The 14,288-nt window shown below is 39.6% G+C and overlaps 1 protein-coding gene across 9 annotated transcripts in view; it reads left to right on the forward strand.

Moving 5' to 3' along the window:
* Nucleotides 1-14,288, forward strand: part of plce1 (phospholipase C, epsilon 1) — an 82,356-nt gene that overhangs the window by 7,608 nt on the left and 60,460 nt on the right. For 8 of the 9 annotated variants that reach the window (XM_034860819.1, XM_034860825.1, XM_034860827.1 and 5 more), the window contains 4 exons: nucleotides 5,164-5,549; nucleotides 5,970-6,652; nucleotides 6,839-7,273; nucleotides 7,443-7,652. In XM_034860819.1, coding sequence (XP_034716710.1) covers nucleotides 6,017-6,652; nucleotides 6,839-7,273; nucleotides 7,443-7,652 — 1,281 coding nt within the window. In that variant the 5' untranslated portion in view covers nucleotides 5,164-5,549; nucleotides 5,970-6,016. Of the gene's footprint in view, nucleotides 1-5,163; nucleotides 5,550-5,969; nucleotides 6,653-6,838; nucleotides 7,274-7,442; nucleotides 7,653-14,288 lie in introns of those variants that run through there. The other variant, XM_034860826.1, reaches the window with a different exon arrangement.

The following is a 14,288-nucleotide window of genomic DNA, read 5'->3' on the forward strand; positions in this document are numbered from 1 at the left end:
TTTTACCATTGAGATATTGTCTAGGAAAATAAGTGGGGTGTTATGTGTGCCATGTGTTAGACAATATTCAATATAATACAACAAGTGAAGTTGAAGTGATTGAAGGTTTTCTTGGTCAGTGCACTTGTCACTCTGTGTGACCTGTTTTCCCGGCGTGTGTGTGTGTGTGTGTCTGTGTGTGTGTGTGTGTCTGTGTGTCTGTCTGTGTTTTTGGCCCAAGGCTAAGATTTAGCCTTTGTGAGCCATTTGCTTTCCTGGCCAGGGTCACAGTTCAGCTGATAACAAGAGATACTTTGAACTGTGTTTGGTGGGTGTGCGCGGTTGTTTTCTAGTTTAACTAACTCCAGACACTTGATCATTCTTATAAATAGCAGTTCTCTCGTCAGTATTTGTGAATTTCACCTTTTGAAAAAGTCACACAGTAGGTCTACTAAGACTAATTACAGCTGTAGCACATTGTATATCAAACCTTACTTGGTCCACATACTTCCATTTTAAGTAATGTGGGAAGGCTATCCTGTTGCTTATTTCAGAGTGTTTTTAAATTAGCTTGATGGCAAGCACAGCTGTCTATCATGCCCCTACACATAGCTTCAGGATTTAAAGCTGCAGCATGCAACTTCTTGCCTAGAGTAGCCAACATTTAATGCTATCCTCGCCCTCCTGACCCATAATTAGACAGGTTCATGACCTAACATATGTTGTGTGTTGGTTGCTTGTGTCCCCAAATGACATCAGCCTTAATGTGACAGCTAGCATACAGTGTGTACAGCCACAACATTAGCTGAAGCAGATGATGAACACAAATGGTTCACAAATAGAACTTTGTTGTTTTCCACAGCCACAACATTAGCTGAAGCAGATGATGAACACAAATGGTTCACAAATAGAACTTTGTTGTTTTCCATGTTTTTAAAATGTGCCTTGTCTGCAAATTTAGTTTTACTGCACTTTTGTTGCTTCTCCCAATTCTGGTTGTTGCTAAGACTTGCCCTTTGCTACGATTGTTAATCTCTCTTTTATAACCACGCCCGAGGTCAATAGCAGGTTGGTTCCCATAAAAAAATCATGCATGCCTAACTTAATGTATGATTTCAGGAAACTGGGAATCTAGTCATGCCAGCACAGGTACACACTCCAGGAAATATGATGAAGATATTATTGAAATTAGGATTTGAAGCCAAAAGGTTAGGGTTTTGTGAATGACATCAATAACACAGGCACTGTGGGAAGATATTGGACAGTCTGTCACATAGTTACTAAAACATATTCTTTGCCAACTTTTGATATTTCTAGTTTGACCTGTTAGTTGACTGTGACACATGCAGGTGAGATCAGAATGACCATTGTGAAGAACAGTTCTCAGAAAATGTCATTTGACTTAATTTAATAATTTCTGATAGTTTGCTAATAACGACATGGACTTCTGAAAACGGCCTTGATTTTGATAAATTAAGCTGAGGTTGAGATTTTTCCCTCAGTGAATTTTGTCCTATTTATTCCTAGGTGTTGTAAAACAACTTCTTCAGCATATAACTCATGGGTAAGGTGTCTCCTTTAATTTTGCAATGTAGCTCAAGGCAAAATGCTCCCATGTCATGCAGTATTGGTCATAGTCAGAGGTATTTTGTGTACCTGACACATTGAAATCCATTATTTACCTTGGAGCTTTTAGTTAAATTGAATTGAATAGTTAGTCAGATTATTTTGGCTAATATACTGCATGTTTGCAAATTACTTATTTTTCTATTTGTTTTAATTGGTTATACAAGGTGTATATTATGAGTGTCCCATAATATACCAAACCTGCTTTTTTGCAGTGCTGATGTGCCACTTGTAATGTGTAATATTAATTAAAATGTATAAATTTTCAATGGCAAGACACAATTTGGTAAAAGAATTGGCAACAACATTCTATTAACTAGTTTAGCATGTTTTGTCATGCAAAATGAGGCCTTTTTATTAGCTCCATTAAAATGATTATTAAAGTCCATTTTGTAGAAAAATACTTAATGTAACCTTGTCTGGCCTACTCCAAAATTACATTTTTAGTTGACGTTTATTAGCTTCTGGGAAATTTGGAATCTTGGCATGTCTCTTATTTCTTATTACAGAAGTGGCTCACACTTTTGAAGCCGTTCCATCAACTCCAGTATAACAATAATGATGCCTAGTGATCAATGCCGGTCTGTTTTGTGTGCAAAACCTGCCTTAAGCATACCGCTGGATTCCATTGTTTCAAAAAGCCATTTTAGATTCTAGGTTCTAGCAATGAACAAAATGAGAATATGTGAATCGCTGAATGTCCTAATATCAAATTTTATCTTTTTTGATTTATCAAATCAGTGTTCTCCAAAGGCTACAGCTTAGCTGCAATGACGAGGAAGTCGTATAAAAGTTGTCGAGCTCATGAATGGAGCACTTGTCTGTTTCATCCCTTTGGCTCAAGTTCTGTCTGCGTGAATGTAGCACATAGCCTTTAAAAGAGGCTGCAGACATCCAACACAGACAACTTGGTGTGTGTGTGTGTGTCTGTGTCTGTGTGTGTGTGTGTGTCTGTGTCTGTATGTGTGTTTGTGTCACAAGAATGCCTTGACTGCTTGAATTACTAAGGATCAATGAATTGAGCCCTTTCCTCCCTATTTGTATTTGTCTTTCTCCCCCACACACACTTAAAGTGTAGCTGATCCTCCCTCTCTTGGTCAGTCCTACATTCCTACAGTAGCCCACGCATTTTGGCATGGAATTGAGGGCTGTGGTCGCTGTAATTATAAGGGTTGTTGGCACTAGTTTTGGGGAATTATAAATCGCTGGCCAGCGTTGACGATACCAGAACCACACAATTAGTATGCGTGCATGTTGTGGGTGAATGTGGCTGTTATGGCTCTATGTCATGCAAGCATGGTGCTTAACTAGTCTCTGCCTAGCGCTTATATATTCTCCTACCAGTGTGCTAGATTGATTTTAGACAGAATAGGTAAAATTAAATCAGTTTTTTATGAGATATTGGATAAGTGAAATCATTTCCTATGTGTTGTTGAGCTGTGTGATGAAAGCCAGCCACTGAACGTGGACTGTTTAGTGTCATAGGCGTTGTTTGCATTCCTCTTTTCCAACTGGCATTCTACTGAGTTTCCATAATTGGCATCTATTTAACAGTAGGTGCTTTCCTTAAAGACAAAAGTCTTGTATTTTAAGACTGCTGCAGAACAATATCAAAAATAAAAAAGATGTTTCTGATAGTTGAAATGATTGAGCTTGATAACATCAACACTTGTTTGTGTTGTAGGAGGACGAAAGTTTAGGGTAGTATCGATGTTTGATTGTTTAAAGTTTGTAAGTTTTTACTAGCATTAGAAACTCAAAGCACGTTGTTACATTTAACAATAATTACAGTCAAATTAATCCAAAAAGTTAGTTTCCACCTGGATTTTTTATTTTAATTTTGTTATTAAATTTAATCTAAAGCTGGTTTTAAAACGCTGTGTGGAAGTTAGGCCTGCACAATTTGGGGAAAAATATGAATCACAATATTTTAGCTTAGAATTGATATCACGATTCTCTGCCACAATATTTTCCTCATGAAATGTAATGTTTATTGCACACATGAACCATGACAAAACAAAACAAATTGGCAGTACCGAGCACATTGCGCATCACCACAAGCCTGTAAACATAGAGGCTTCAATGGAGAGAAGGAAGAGCATTGCAGCGCTTGGAGGGCTTTAAAACCTATTTTCTATGTTTAAAACCCACAGAAAAAAGTGTTTGTGATGCAGTCGGCTAATCAAATTAAATGAGAATCAAAGTCATTTAAAAAAAACAAAAGAAACCACAAAGTTATTTAAAAATTAAAAGGAGAACGCGGGTAAATCAAGATCGCGCTTATATAACTTTTTATCGTCAAGGCTTAGTTTTTCAAAAAGTGCTGACATTTTATATCCAAAAGGTAAAATTCTAGTTATCCAGAATATGTAAGTTCATGATGAAAGATAAATGGGGGCCATCTAGATATGGGATCCACTTTTTTAGACAACGTGTCTTCCTTGAGTTTTTAATTTTTTTTTAAATTCTTTATTTATGAAACATTGGCAACAATACCGTAGTCGAATTTACATCACAATTCCAGTCTACAATCTAGACCAAAGTTTCACATTCCCAATGTTCCCATTTTTTTTAAAGTATAGTAAGAAACACATTAGAACACAAAACAGTGGGTGCATTAATACATATCTCTAATACATATAAAAACAGAAGGACGAAATAAATATTTTGCCAATAAACGTTACATGAAATACAATACAGTAAAAACAACCCTTAGTTACCACTGTCTTGATAGCATTCAGGACAACATTCCTGCGTGTTCTGTTTGATTAACATAGGATATCCATTTCGACCAGAAGAGTACAAATCTATTCGTCTGCAAACGGAGCGAAAATGTTAGTCTTTCCATCTGGTAGATTTCATTAACATCATCTCTCCATTTTTCCAGAGTAGGGGGATCAGGAAGGAGCCAGTGTCTAGTGACAGTATTCTCACAGGCAATCGTTAAAATTATGAAGAGATATTTTTCTTTATCAGGTAAAAAGTCCGTATTCCCCAGGATAAAGATGGTGAATCTTTATACACTGTTTCTCCAAGACACATTACTGAAAAATTCAGTTCTGGTGACAATTTATTATTTAATTATACCAAGCACATAACACGTCCTAAACTCCATACATCATCTAAGGAAATGGGGATAAATGTGCTGTTTATAGTTTAATTCTTATTGCCCCAGAAGGTTGGACGTTTTTATGGGTGTAAAATGAGTGCGGTTCCTTCCCTCATTTTTTCCTTCCCGCTGAAATTCAGTATTTGTTGCTTCAGTTGTTTCGGTCACAATGGCTTGTGCTGTGTCCAGTGATTTTGTTGAATAGTTCTAGATAAGAAAGTTGATGTGATGAAAGAAGAGAGCACAGAAGGAATTATATTTGTATTGCTCAGTCTTGAACCTTTTTGCTGTCTCACCCAATCTCCTTTGAATGTGCTTGAAAGTTGAACATTGCATCAACGTTTGACATTCATTTTTATTGGGAAGTGAAACAACAATGGAAATGACTTAATTAACCACATCAATAATGATTGGTGCATCTGTGTTCTCTCTTTTTCCTCTCTTCTCAGGGCCTGCAAAAGGATAACTATGCCACAGATACATATCAGGTCCAATCAGGGCTAGCGCACACAGGGACACACATGGCGGTGTAAGCTGTGACTGTGAACCGTACTATCAAGGAAATTCCTCGGCCCTCCAGGGTCACCTCCGTGGGTTCTCTATCTGGTGGTTTGTACAGCTGCACTAGCTTCTGTTTCTACAACACGCACACAAAACTCACACAGAGCACACTCTGTATGGACATGTTGTCTTAGTCTCTCAAGAGTTCCCTGGAAGCTGAAGTAGTTATTTGCCCCCAATACACGTCCATGACCATGGTGGCACACTGACATTGAAGAGGAATCTTGGGACTGTTGTGTAGCATGACCTGAAGCGGATCTCTCTCATCATCTAAGTGAGTACTTTGAACTGAACTAAAATAGAAAAGGTTTGATACTGATTATGATAGCTGTTAGTTGAAACAGTTAAGACATTTTTTTTTTTTTTTTGTATTTGAGCCAATTCAGGGTAAACTCACACCATTAGTCATTTAGACAATCTTTTTTTTTAATTTACTCTGCATATTTTGTTTAGTCTTGCCGCTATGGAGCAAGTGATTGGGTTTGAAGACGTTGCTTCTCAAATGTTTGAAATTGAAAGAATCTTAGAGAAATGTGTTTGACTGATGCTTGCATCACAGATTAGGTCTATTGCAAACAGTTTTAGATATATAGATAAAGTGCCTTAAGCTGAATTCTGAAGTTCTTCTTAATGCTGTTAGGTTAGATTTGTCATGCTTAACTGTCATCAACAGCAAAGTGTCACTTATTTTTAGAACTGCATCAAAACAAAGCATAAAGCAGGACGCTCCAGGGAGACGCCATGGCTACTGAAAATAATCCGACACAGGTTGGGTCTGTAGTCCTGGCTCCGCATGCTTCACCTCCATCCACTGGGAGCACACCCAGCCGAGCAGCCAGACACGCAAATGACAACCAGGAAGTATGGCGGTACTCTGAACAATTGTGGCAATCGAAACAGCGGAGTAGCCCTTCCCTTCTGTTATATAGGAAGTTGTCGTGTGACAGTCGGAAAGGGACGATTTTGGACGAGGAATACGAGTGTTTGGATTACAACTCAAAACTCTTGAGTACCGAGGAGAAACTTTATCCAGAGCTGTTGGCTGGCAGAAGAATTGAAGGAATAACTAACACTGTTCCTCCGATACCTGGGAATAGTTCAGAGGGATGTCCGGGCCAGATGGACACGCCTGTAGAGGGTGTGGATGTAGGCAGATACAAGCAACCTGGCAGCACCCGCTGCTCCTGCACCCTGTCGAGCCTTTATATGGGTCCAAAAATCTATTGTTGCCACAGTCCCAGATCCAGTCCAAGCCTCAGCTCTAGCCCTGTTCAGAGTCCTCGCCTCTGCCCCAGCCCCAGCACCAGTCCCTCTCAGCACAACTATCGACACATCCGTCGCAGTAGCCTGCCTGTGTCTATGCTGGCTCTCCACAAGGTAATAAAGGAGAAAAATGCAAGCCCTGTTTATTTGCAAATTGTATACTTTAACTGCTTTTTTTACATTTTTACACTGTAAATAAAATGCTTTACCCCATTAGAAAGTCCATTGGAGGCACTGCTAATTTAGCTGTACAGAAACAACATTAAGACTATTTTAATTTGCCATATTTTCCGCTTCTAGACGTTACCCTGCCTGTCATCTCGGTGCGGTCCATCCAGCGAACCGAGCTCTTTGGTGTCATCGCCCTGTAGTTCCCCCCCTGCAAACCCCCGCCAGCTTCGCCGGAATGGACACATTCACTGGCATCATCTCAAAGATGGCTACTCGAGTTTAGAAAGGCTCAACAGAAAGCCCAGGGTTAACAAATGCTCCCTTGAGGAATTATTTCTAAGACGAACATCTCTCGAAACCATGAAAACAACCACGAGGACAACCCTAAGGAAGGATGAGAGGTCATCCTCAGGAGTGACCAGGAACTGTGGTGGCGGTAGCGGCGGCAGCAGCAGCAGCGATGAGGGGGATGGAGAGGGTCTCTTGGATAACACAGAGTTTATTAGAAACCGTAAAGAGCGTTCTACTGTCCTGGTGAGGCGCTTCTTCAAGAATAATCAAAAGGTATTTACATGCAAGATTGCTTTTTTATAAGATTAAACAATTTAGGTGAATTTGTATCTTGAACAAATGGGTTTTTATGTTCATTTTACTTTATGGCCCTTGACCGTGACATTTATAGTTTACTAAAAACAATGGTGAAACGCTGAAATACTTTTCTTCTTTCCATAAGATGACCAAGTCAGTGTGTACTGGTACCAGAGCGATTGTCAAGACCCTGCCATCAGGACGCATCTCCGAGGAGGTCTGGGACAAAGTTGGTAATTGCAGGATATGGCAACCCAGCAAGAAGGATATGTGGCCAGTCGTAATACGTACTATGGGAGAAGAATTCAGAGTCTGCAGGGAGATGCTACATTTTGTTGGAGTTAAGCTACAGCAGGTAGGAGAATGAATACACAGACTCGCAGATTTCATGATACTTACATTTTTTACAGCCAGGCTACAGTTAACACGCTCGGCCAAGTATTTCTGCAGTGTTAATAAGCACCATTAAACAGGTTTTCCATAATCATCCTAAGCCAAGGGTTATTAAGGTTGCATTTTAAGAGTTTAGAAAATATGTTACAGTGGGAAGCACAATGTGTTGATGGCCTTAAATCACTGACGATTCACCTCAATCTAAAATGTGCCCTTGCTTCAAGTGCTTTAAAAAAACGATGTGGATTTTCCACAGATAAAAAGGCATGGGATTTAATATGTGGTTTTCTTTTCAAGCTCCCATCCTTCCCCCACAAGAAAGCTATAATGGCACAAGAGCAGTGTTGCCACAGTTAGTCTGTAAAGTTAGTTACTTTACAGATTATTTGATTTTAAAAGTAGCAAAGTTAGATTACAAGTTTCTTTATTTATTTAGCAGCTGCCGACAACACCCCCGCCGCCTCAACATAAAAATGCTAACTGGTTTACTGTGAGGCAGCTCGGCATTGACACTAGTGGGATCTTGTTAATTATGGCATGATAGAGAGCGAGTCAACCGTATTTAAGGGCAGCGTTCCCTCTACAACCTACTGCCCCACCAACGGCTTCAGCTCTTCCCCACTTACTGGTTTTGCACCTAAATCCAGCTTAGGTGCAAAACCAGCTCCTGCTCTCTGCTTTGCACCACCTAGAACTTGCTCTGTATGTTTGATTGTGCAGTGCTGTGACTGCAAATGTTTCTTCAAATTGAATGTAGTGTTTTGTTGCTGGTTTGGAAATAGTAACGTGTTAATTTACTTGATTCTGAAAAAAGTGGTCAGATTAGAGTAACTCGTTACTATTTGTGACTTGATTGATTTTTGCTTCAATGGAAGAATTGTTCTTCGCTTCAGCTTTCCTCTGTTTGGGTTGAAATGATATGCCTGTTATTCATGAAAGATGAATAATTTGTTCAAGGAGTATGTTAATAGATCCACACACACACACACACACACACACACACACACACACACACACACACACACACACACTGGCTCTTTGTTCAGGGTAGGCCCCTGCTGTGGAAAAATGAGTTATTCTCTGTTAGTTCTGCTCCCCATATTACTGACAGACCGAATGACTGCTGTGTGTGTGTTTGTGTGTGTGTGTGTGTGTGTGTGTGTGTGTGTGTGTGTGTGTGTGTGAAGTGAACAGAGTTGGCATCTGCATTAAAGTTATAGCCATGGAAACTGGAGAGAAGGTAAATGACCATGACAGAGTGAGAAAGTTAGAGAGAGATGGAAGATGGAGGAAAAAAGGCCTAGTGAGACAGAGAGGAGACCCAGGACATTGCTGTGTTATTATTGAGTTCCCAAGCAAGAGGGAGTGTTTTCTACAAACATGAAAACCTCTCACAAGAGCTGTTCAGCTTAAGCAACCTTGGCAGCCACAATTTAGAGAATATACTTGATATTCTTACTTTTCAATAGGAGGCATTTTGTGTGTCACAAGTCGTGCTTTTCAGTCTTAGAGGTGCAAACATTATAACAATCTGTGAAACTGGGAATAGGCAACATCACACAGGATATTCTACTGTTGTTTTTTGTTATCTTCTCCCTCCTCTTCCTGTTAAAACTTAAAACGCATGGGGACCAAAACCCATTGCCTTAAGGACGCATAGTTACACAAGACCAAGTTTATTATATTGTAATGCCAAGTAACACATTGTATTTCTTTTTAGATGTTTTGCTATGTGTAACTGTTGCTGCATTCCATTGCAAATAGATAGATATTAGACAACAGGAGGAGTGAGTGTACCTGGGCACTTGACTGTGCATGTGGCATTTATTATGTTTTATGTTATATGAAGGGATTCTGGCATGTGCTCAGTTGTAAGATACTTTATGTGTGTGCATAAATGCATGGATATGTATTTGTTTTATATGGGTTCATGCATAGCAAAAACAGAGCCATGTACTGTCTAAGGATGGAGGCATGTATACTCTCATCATACAAACACACACTCATACTCATGTGCATGCTGCAGTGTGGTTTCTGAGTGTTTTTATGAGTCCTTGGTGGTCGTCGAAATACGGTCTGTGTTAAGTCCAGGAAGAGCTGCTTTAATAATGAGCCTATTGAAAAGGGGGGAGTTGCCAGCACTTCCCTTGTCAAAACACCGTCTGAGCTACTCCTGTAAGGGGTCACCAGAGAAACTCTGAGAACACTGAGCAGCAGTGAATAAGTAGAGTTGTAGCAGGGCTATCACCAGGATCATAAAAACTATGAGAAAGTAGAAATGCATACTATTTGAAAAACAAATATGACTCAAGCAGTCCAGTCGCAAGAAAAAGTTCCTTCTATTTTCTGTTTTTTATTAGATGCTATACAGCACATAGAGTAGTAACAGTGGGAGATCAGAGAGAGTATATGAAATTTGAGTTCAAAGTGTGTCTGTTTTAAACCAAAGTACAGCATGTTTTTTGTATCCCAAACCAGTCACACAGCGAATGCTAAAAGGTTGTCAAAGTGTGCAGTAGTCAGCGCAAAAACATTGTAAATTGATTACAAAATTACAAAAACAGTGTCTGTCTCTACTCCCCTCTGTCTTTTACACGCACGCACGCATAACCACACAACCACACAACCACACAACCACACACACACACAAACACGCACACACACACACACACACACACACACACACACCCTTCCACACTTTATGGTACCCTATATGTGGCATGCAAGCCTGACTCTGCAGCAATGATGTTGAGGAGTTTTCTAGAGGTATCCTGTGGCCCTGTGTGTTTATTGCTACAACTAATGAAGTGAGCCAAAGAACACAGGATTATGTGAAGGAGGGATTGGAGCAGAGAGGGAGAGATAGAGAAAGAGAGAATGCACTAGAAGAGAAAGAGAGGGAGAACATGAGATTTTAAGAGTGGAAAAGGAAGAAAATCCACCATGGAAGAAAAGTGAGAAACAAGGTGGGGGGGGGATCAGGCATGGACCATTTGAGAGAGAATAGGGAGAGTGAGAGAGTGGAAACAAAAAGGAGGGTTTGACCAAGACAAAGCCATGAACTTGTGTTTTATATAGGTTTTTACGTAAACAAGTTCATAATGGAAAATGGACATGATGGAAAATATTATAAATGGAAGGAGAGATGGCCTTTTGCATTGTCTCACAGTAAAAATGCAAAAAACTGTTTCAGGGTTTTAATTAGAATGTTTCTGTAAAATCCCTTTGTGCTCAGTGTTTCTACAATAGTTTTGTTAAGTGTAAGAGAAGTTTAACACAAAATAAGGAAGTGTTTCACCGCTCTGTGCCGGTTTAACGTTGACGTTGCTGGCAGACACCGGGAGTAGGGATTAAACAGTCTCTGAAACCAGAAGCATTTTATTGTTTGCCTTTGTAGAGTCTACCAATTAGATCCCTGCTGAGAGCGCTTTCATTTCACTTAAAGTGGTGTCAGGCCAAGCGGTAGGTGACAATGCATACCCAACACACACACACACACACACACACACACACACACACACACACACACACACACACACACACACACACACACACACAGGCACAAACATGGACTACACCCTTTTTTTGACTGTAGCAGTTAGGGCGAAGTGGTCGTGGGGCTGAGAGATGGATGCTCGTTTGTATAATGTCTTCCCATTACCGAAGATGCATGTAGACGCTCTGTGCTGTCCTGTTTTCCTCATTGTGTCTTCTCACAACTGTTCCAATCCAAGGAAAATCTGTGCGGGGAAAGGGAATCAAAAATGTCTCTTTCTGAAGTGCCCCTTGGGATGTGACTTGTCTCTTTAGATTTCAATATACACAGGCTTGTGTCTTGCGGAGATATGGTTTAACGCAGTTGGTCAACGTTTTGTCGATCCAACTAAAATACTTTCAACTCCTCTCACTTTCAAACTGGCTATGAATCACATAATTTATTATCTGGCCCAGTGAATGTCATGCCAATACTTTTTTCATGACTATGACTTCTTTTTTGTCTCTTGTTAGGTGTTCTTGTAGGTGGAGCTCAATTGTAAACCACAGATCACCATAAATAATGTGTTTTTAGGTTTGGTTCACAAATACAACAGTCCTGACTGTATACATCATTTCCTGACTGGGTGGATTGATAGAGGGAGAGCGATGACACAGCACACACAATACACATGCGCAGCATTGTTGCTTACCCAGTCTCCCATGTGGTTGCCGTGTTGTAATATCAGCCCACACATGCACACACAGAATATCTCTATTCCTCTTTCTTTTTCCTTTTAGGTTGAAAAAATATTAGATTAATAGCAAACATAGTCCCCTGCATTCAAAGTCTATTGAAGAAGTTGGTGTGGAAATGTTGAAAAGTAAAATCTGAGAGTGAATTTGTAGTCGGTAGTTGCAGTTAATTAAAGGCTGCTCAATTATCAAAGTAAACACATTTTTTGCCTTTCTCCGTAGCCAAAGACATAATTCAATTTAGTCCCAAATGCAGTTTGTGACGATTGCTCCCTATATGAATGAAGAATGAAAACATGACTTTAAAATCTCCATAATCAATATTGATAATCATCCATTTGGCTTATGTCAGTATGACTTGCATGGCTACACTGCAATGCTCATTGATGGTGTCTAGCTTCAGGTCTAGCTGAGTTCTGTTCAGCAAATATTAACTTGGCTGTCCCACTTGGCTGGGACATATGGGGGTTGTTGTTAAACTCATTCTTGTTTGCGCTGTTGAATTAAATTTTCCTTCCAGCCCTTTGCTAGTTTAATATCCATGCCTTTTAAAATGGGTCACTATCTTAAAAGGCCGGCTTTTACGAGCTCAGTTATTAACTTTTGCAAACACATCCACATTTTGGTTACCAATTACCACTTGTTTCAAAGGTAACGTTTTAAGATAATATGTCCAACAAATATCCGGTTGTAAGACATCCATTTCATGCTATGTTGTCAAGTCTGTGGAAAGATATTGATGCTCTTCATAGAGATCTTTCTTCTTCACTGTAAAATAATACACAGACAACTATGAGGATAAACTTACCAGCTGTTGGAAGCTCTCCTTCCAGGGGTATGGGTGTTCATGCTCCTCTGGGCTGACTCGAAAGAATATACCTTGCTCGGGATGCATCATGGGATGTGTGTACTCAAAGATCTCCATGGATAGACGCTTCCTAGAAAATTAAATACCAGATGAAACAAATTTCAGTTGGCTGCATTTTAATAAAAAACAAGTTTTAATGCCTTCAGCAGCAATGATTGAAGGATTGGGTCGTTGGCTGACTGGCTGAATCTCTCGCAGACACAAGCTGCCTGACAGGTCTGGTTCCAGGATGTAGGAGAAGATCTTCAAAACAACCTCATCTGGAAGCTTCTGCTGCAGATATTGCTCTGCTAGGGCTGCTAAAAACACAAATACACAAAACACACAAGTCACCGTATTCATCGGCTTTCCAGTTTATTGCTTCAATTAAAAGACTGGCTTGTTTCTTTGTTAGGGTCATCACAGCGTCAACAGTTTTCTTTAAATTCATATTTACATGCCATTAAAACACATACTGTACTGTGTGCATGCACAACAAACTCCTTTTTCTATGTGAAAACTATTGAATGGATCTGAGAGCCTCTTGCCTACAATGTGAGATGGTAATTGATGTGCAGACACAGTGTTGAACCACTGGTAAGGGCCCGGTCGAAGTGATTTAATTACAATTACAATCACAGTTTGAGATATTGGAAATTAACAAATCACTTCAAACAGCTGAAATCCCTGTTAGGTTGGGAACACGTTTTCTTTGTTAAAATGTGGGATTACACTCCTTGCACTTACATTACAGACTAATGTGCTTGTGTATCTCTTTTAGTTGTTAAAGTCAACATCTAAACGAAACTGGGCTGTGATAATTGGCTAAGCATGCCGCGTACATTTTTGCAAGATAAACATGAGTTAAGCAACATTGCAGCTTGCCAGTATAGTGCACGACACCTTCAATTGTCTTTTGTGTGTAATCAGCAAGGCATGTATTATCTTTTTGTATTCATCCTACTGTCAACATCATGAGGCAATTAAGCAACTTTCAATTGCATCATTGTTGTAGTACAGAATGCACCACAGTGAAGTACAGCTTTTATTTACTACTGAAAAAAATGTTTGTTGGAGATTTATTTGATAACTCGCCATACTACACAACACATTGATCATATTGAGCATAACTGGCCGTCTGAGTGGCTCTCGCCGGATCGGTTTGAAGATTGAATCATTACAAGCTCAGCACTAACACACAAGTTGGAATCCTTATTGCTTGTTATAGCAGAGTGTCCAACCTCGGGGGCGGCTATGTTCCACACAACATTCAGGTAGTCAATTAGCTAAAAAAAAGAATAAATCAAACGCCTTAAATACAAAACAACAAAGAAATACATATTCTTAAAGAAGTAATAAACTACTTCAAAAGATCAGTAAGGGAAATGAAATGATTCAGAATCAATCAGCAGTTTCAATTTTGACTTATTATATTAACCCCAACCCTGTACACGCACAGACACACACACACACACACACACACACACACACACACACACACACACATACACACACTTACTC

This window comes from Etheostoma cragini, chromosome 21 (assembly GCF_013103735.1).
Source record: "Etheostoma cragini isolate CJK2018 chromosome 21, CSU_Ecrag_1.0, whole genome shotgun sequence".
Taxonomy (NCBI): domain Eukaryota; kingdom Metazoa; phylum Chordata; class Actinopteri; order Perciformes; family Percidae; genus Etheostoma; species Etheostoma cragini.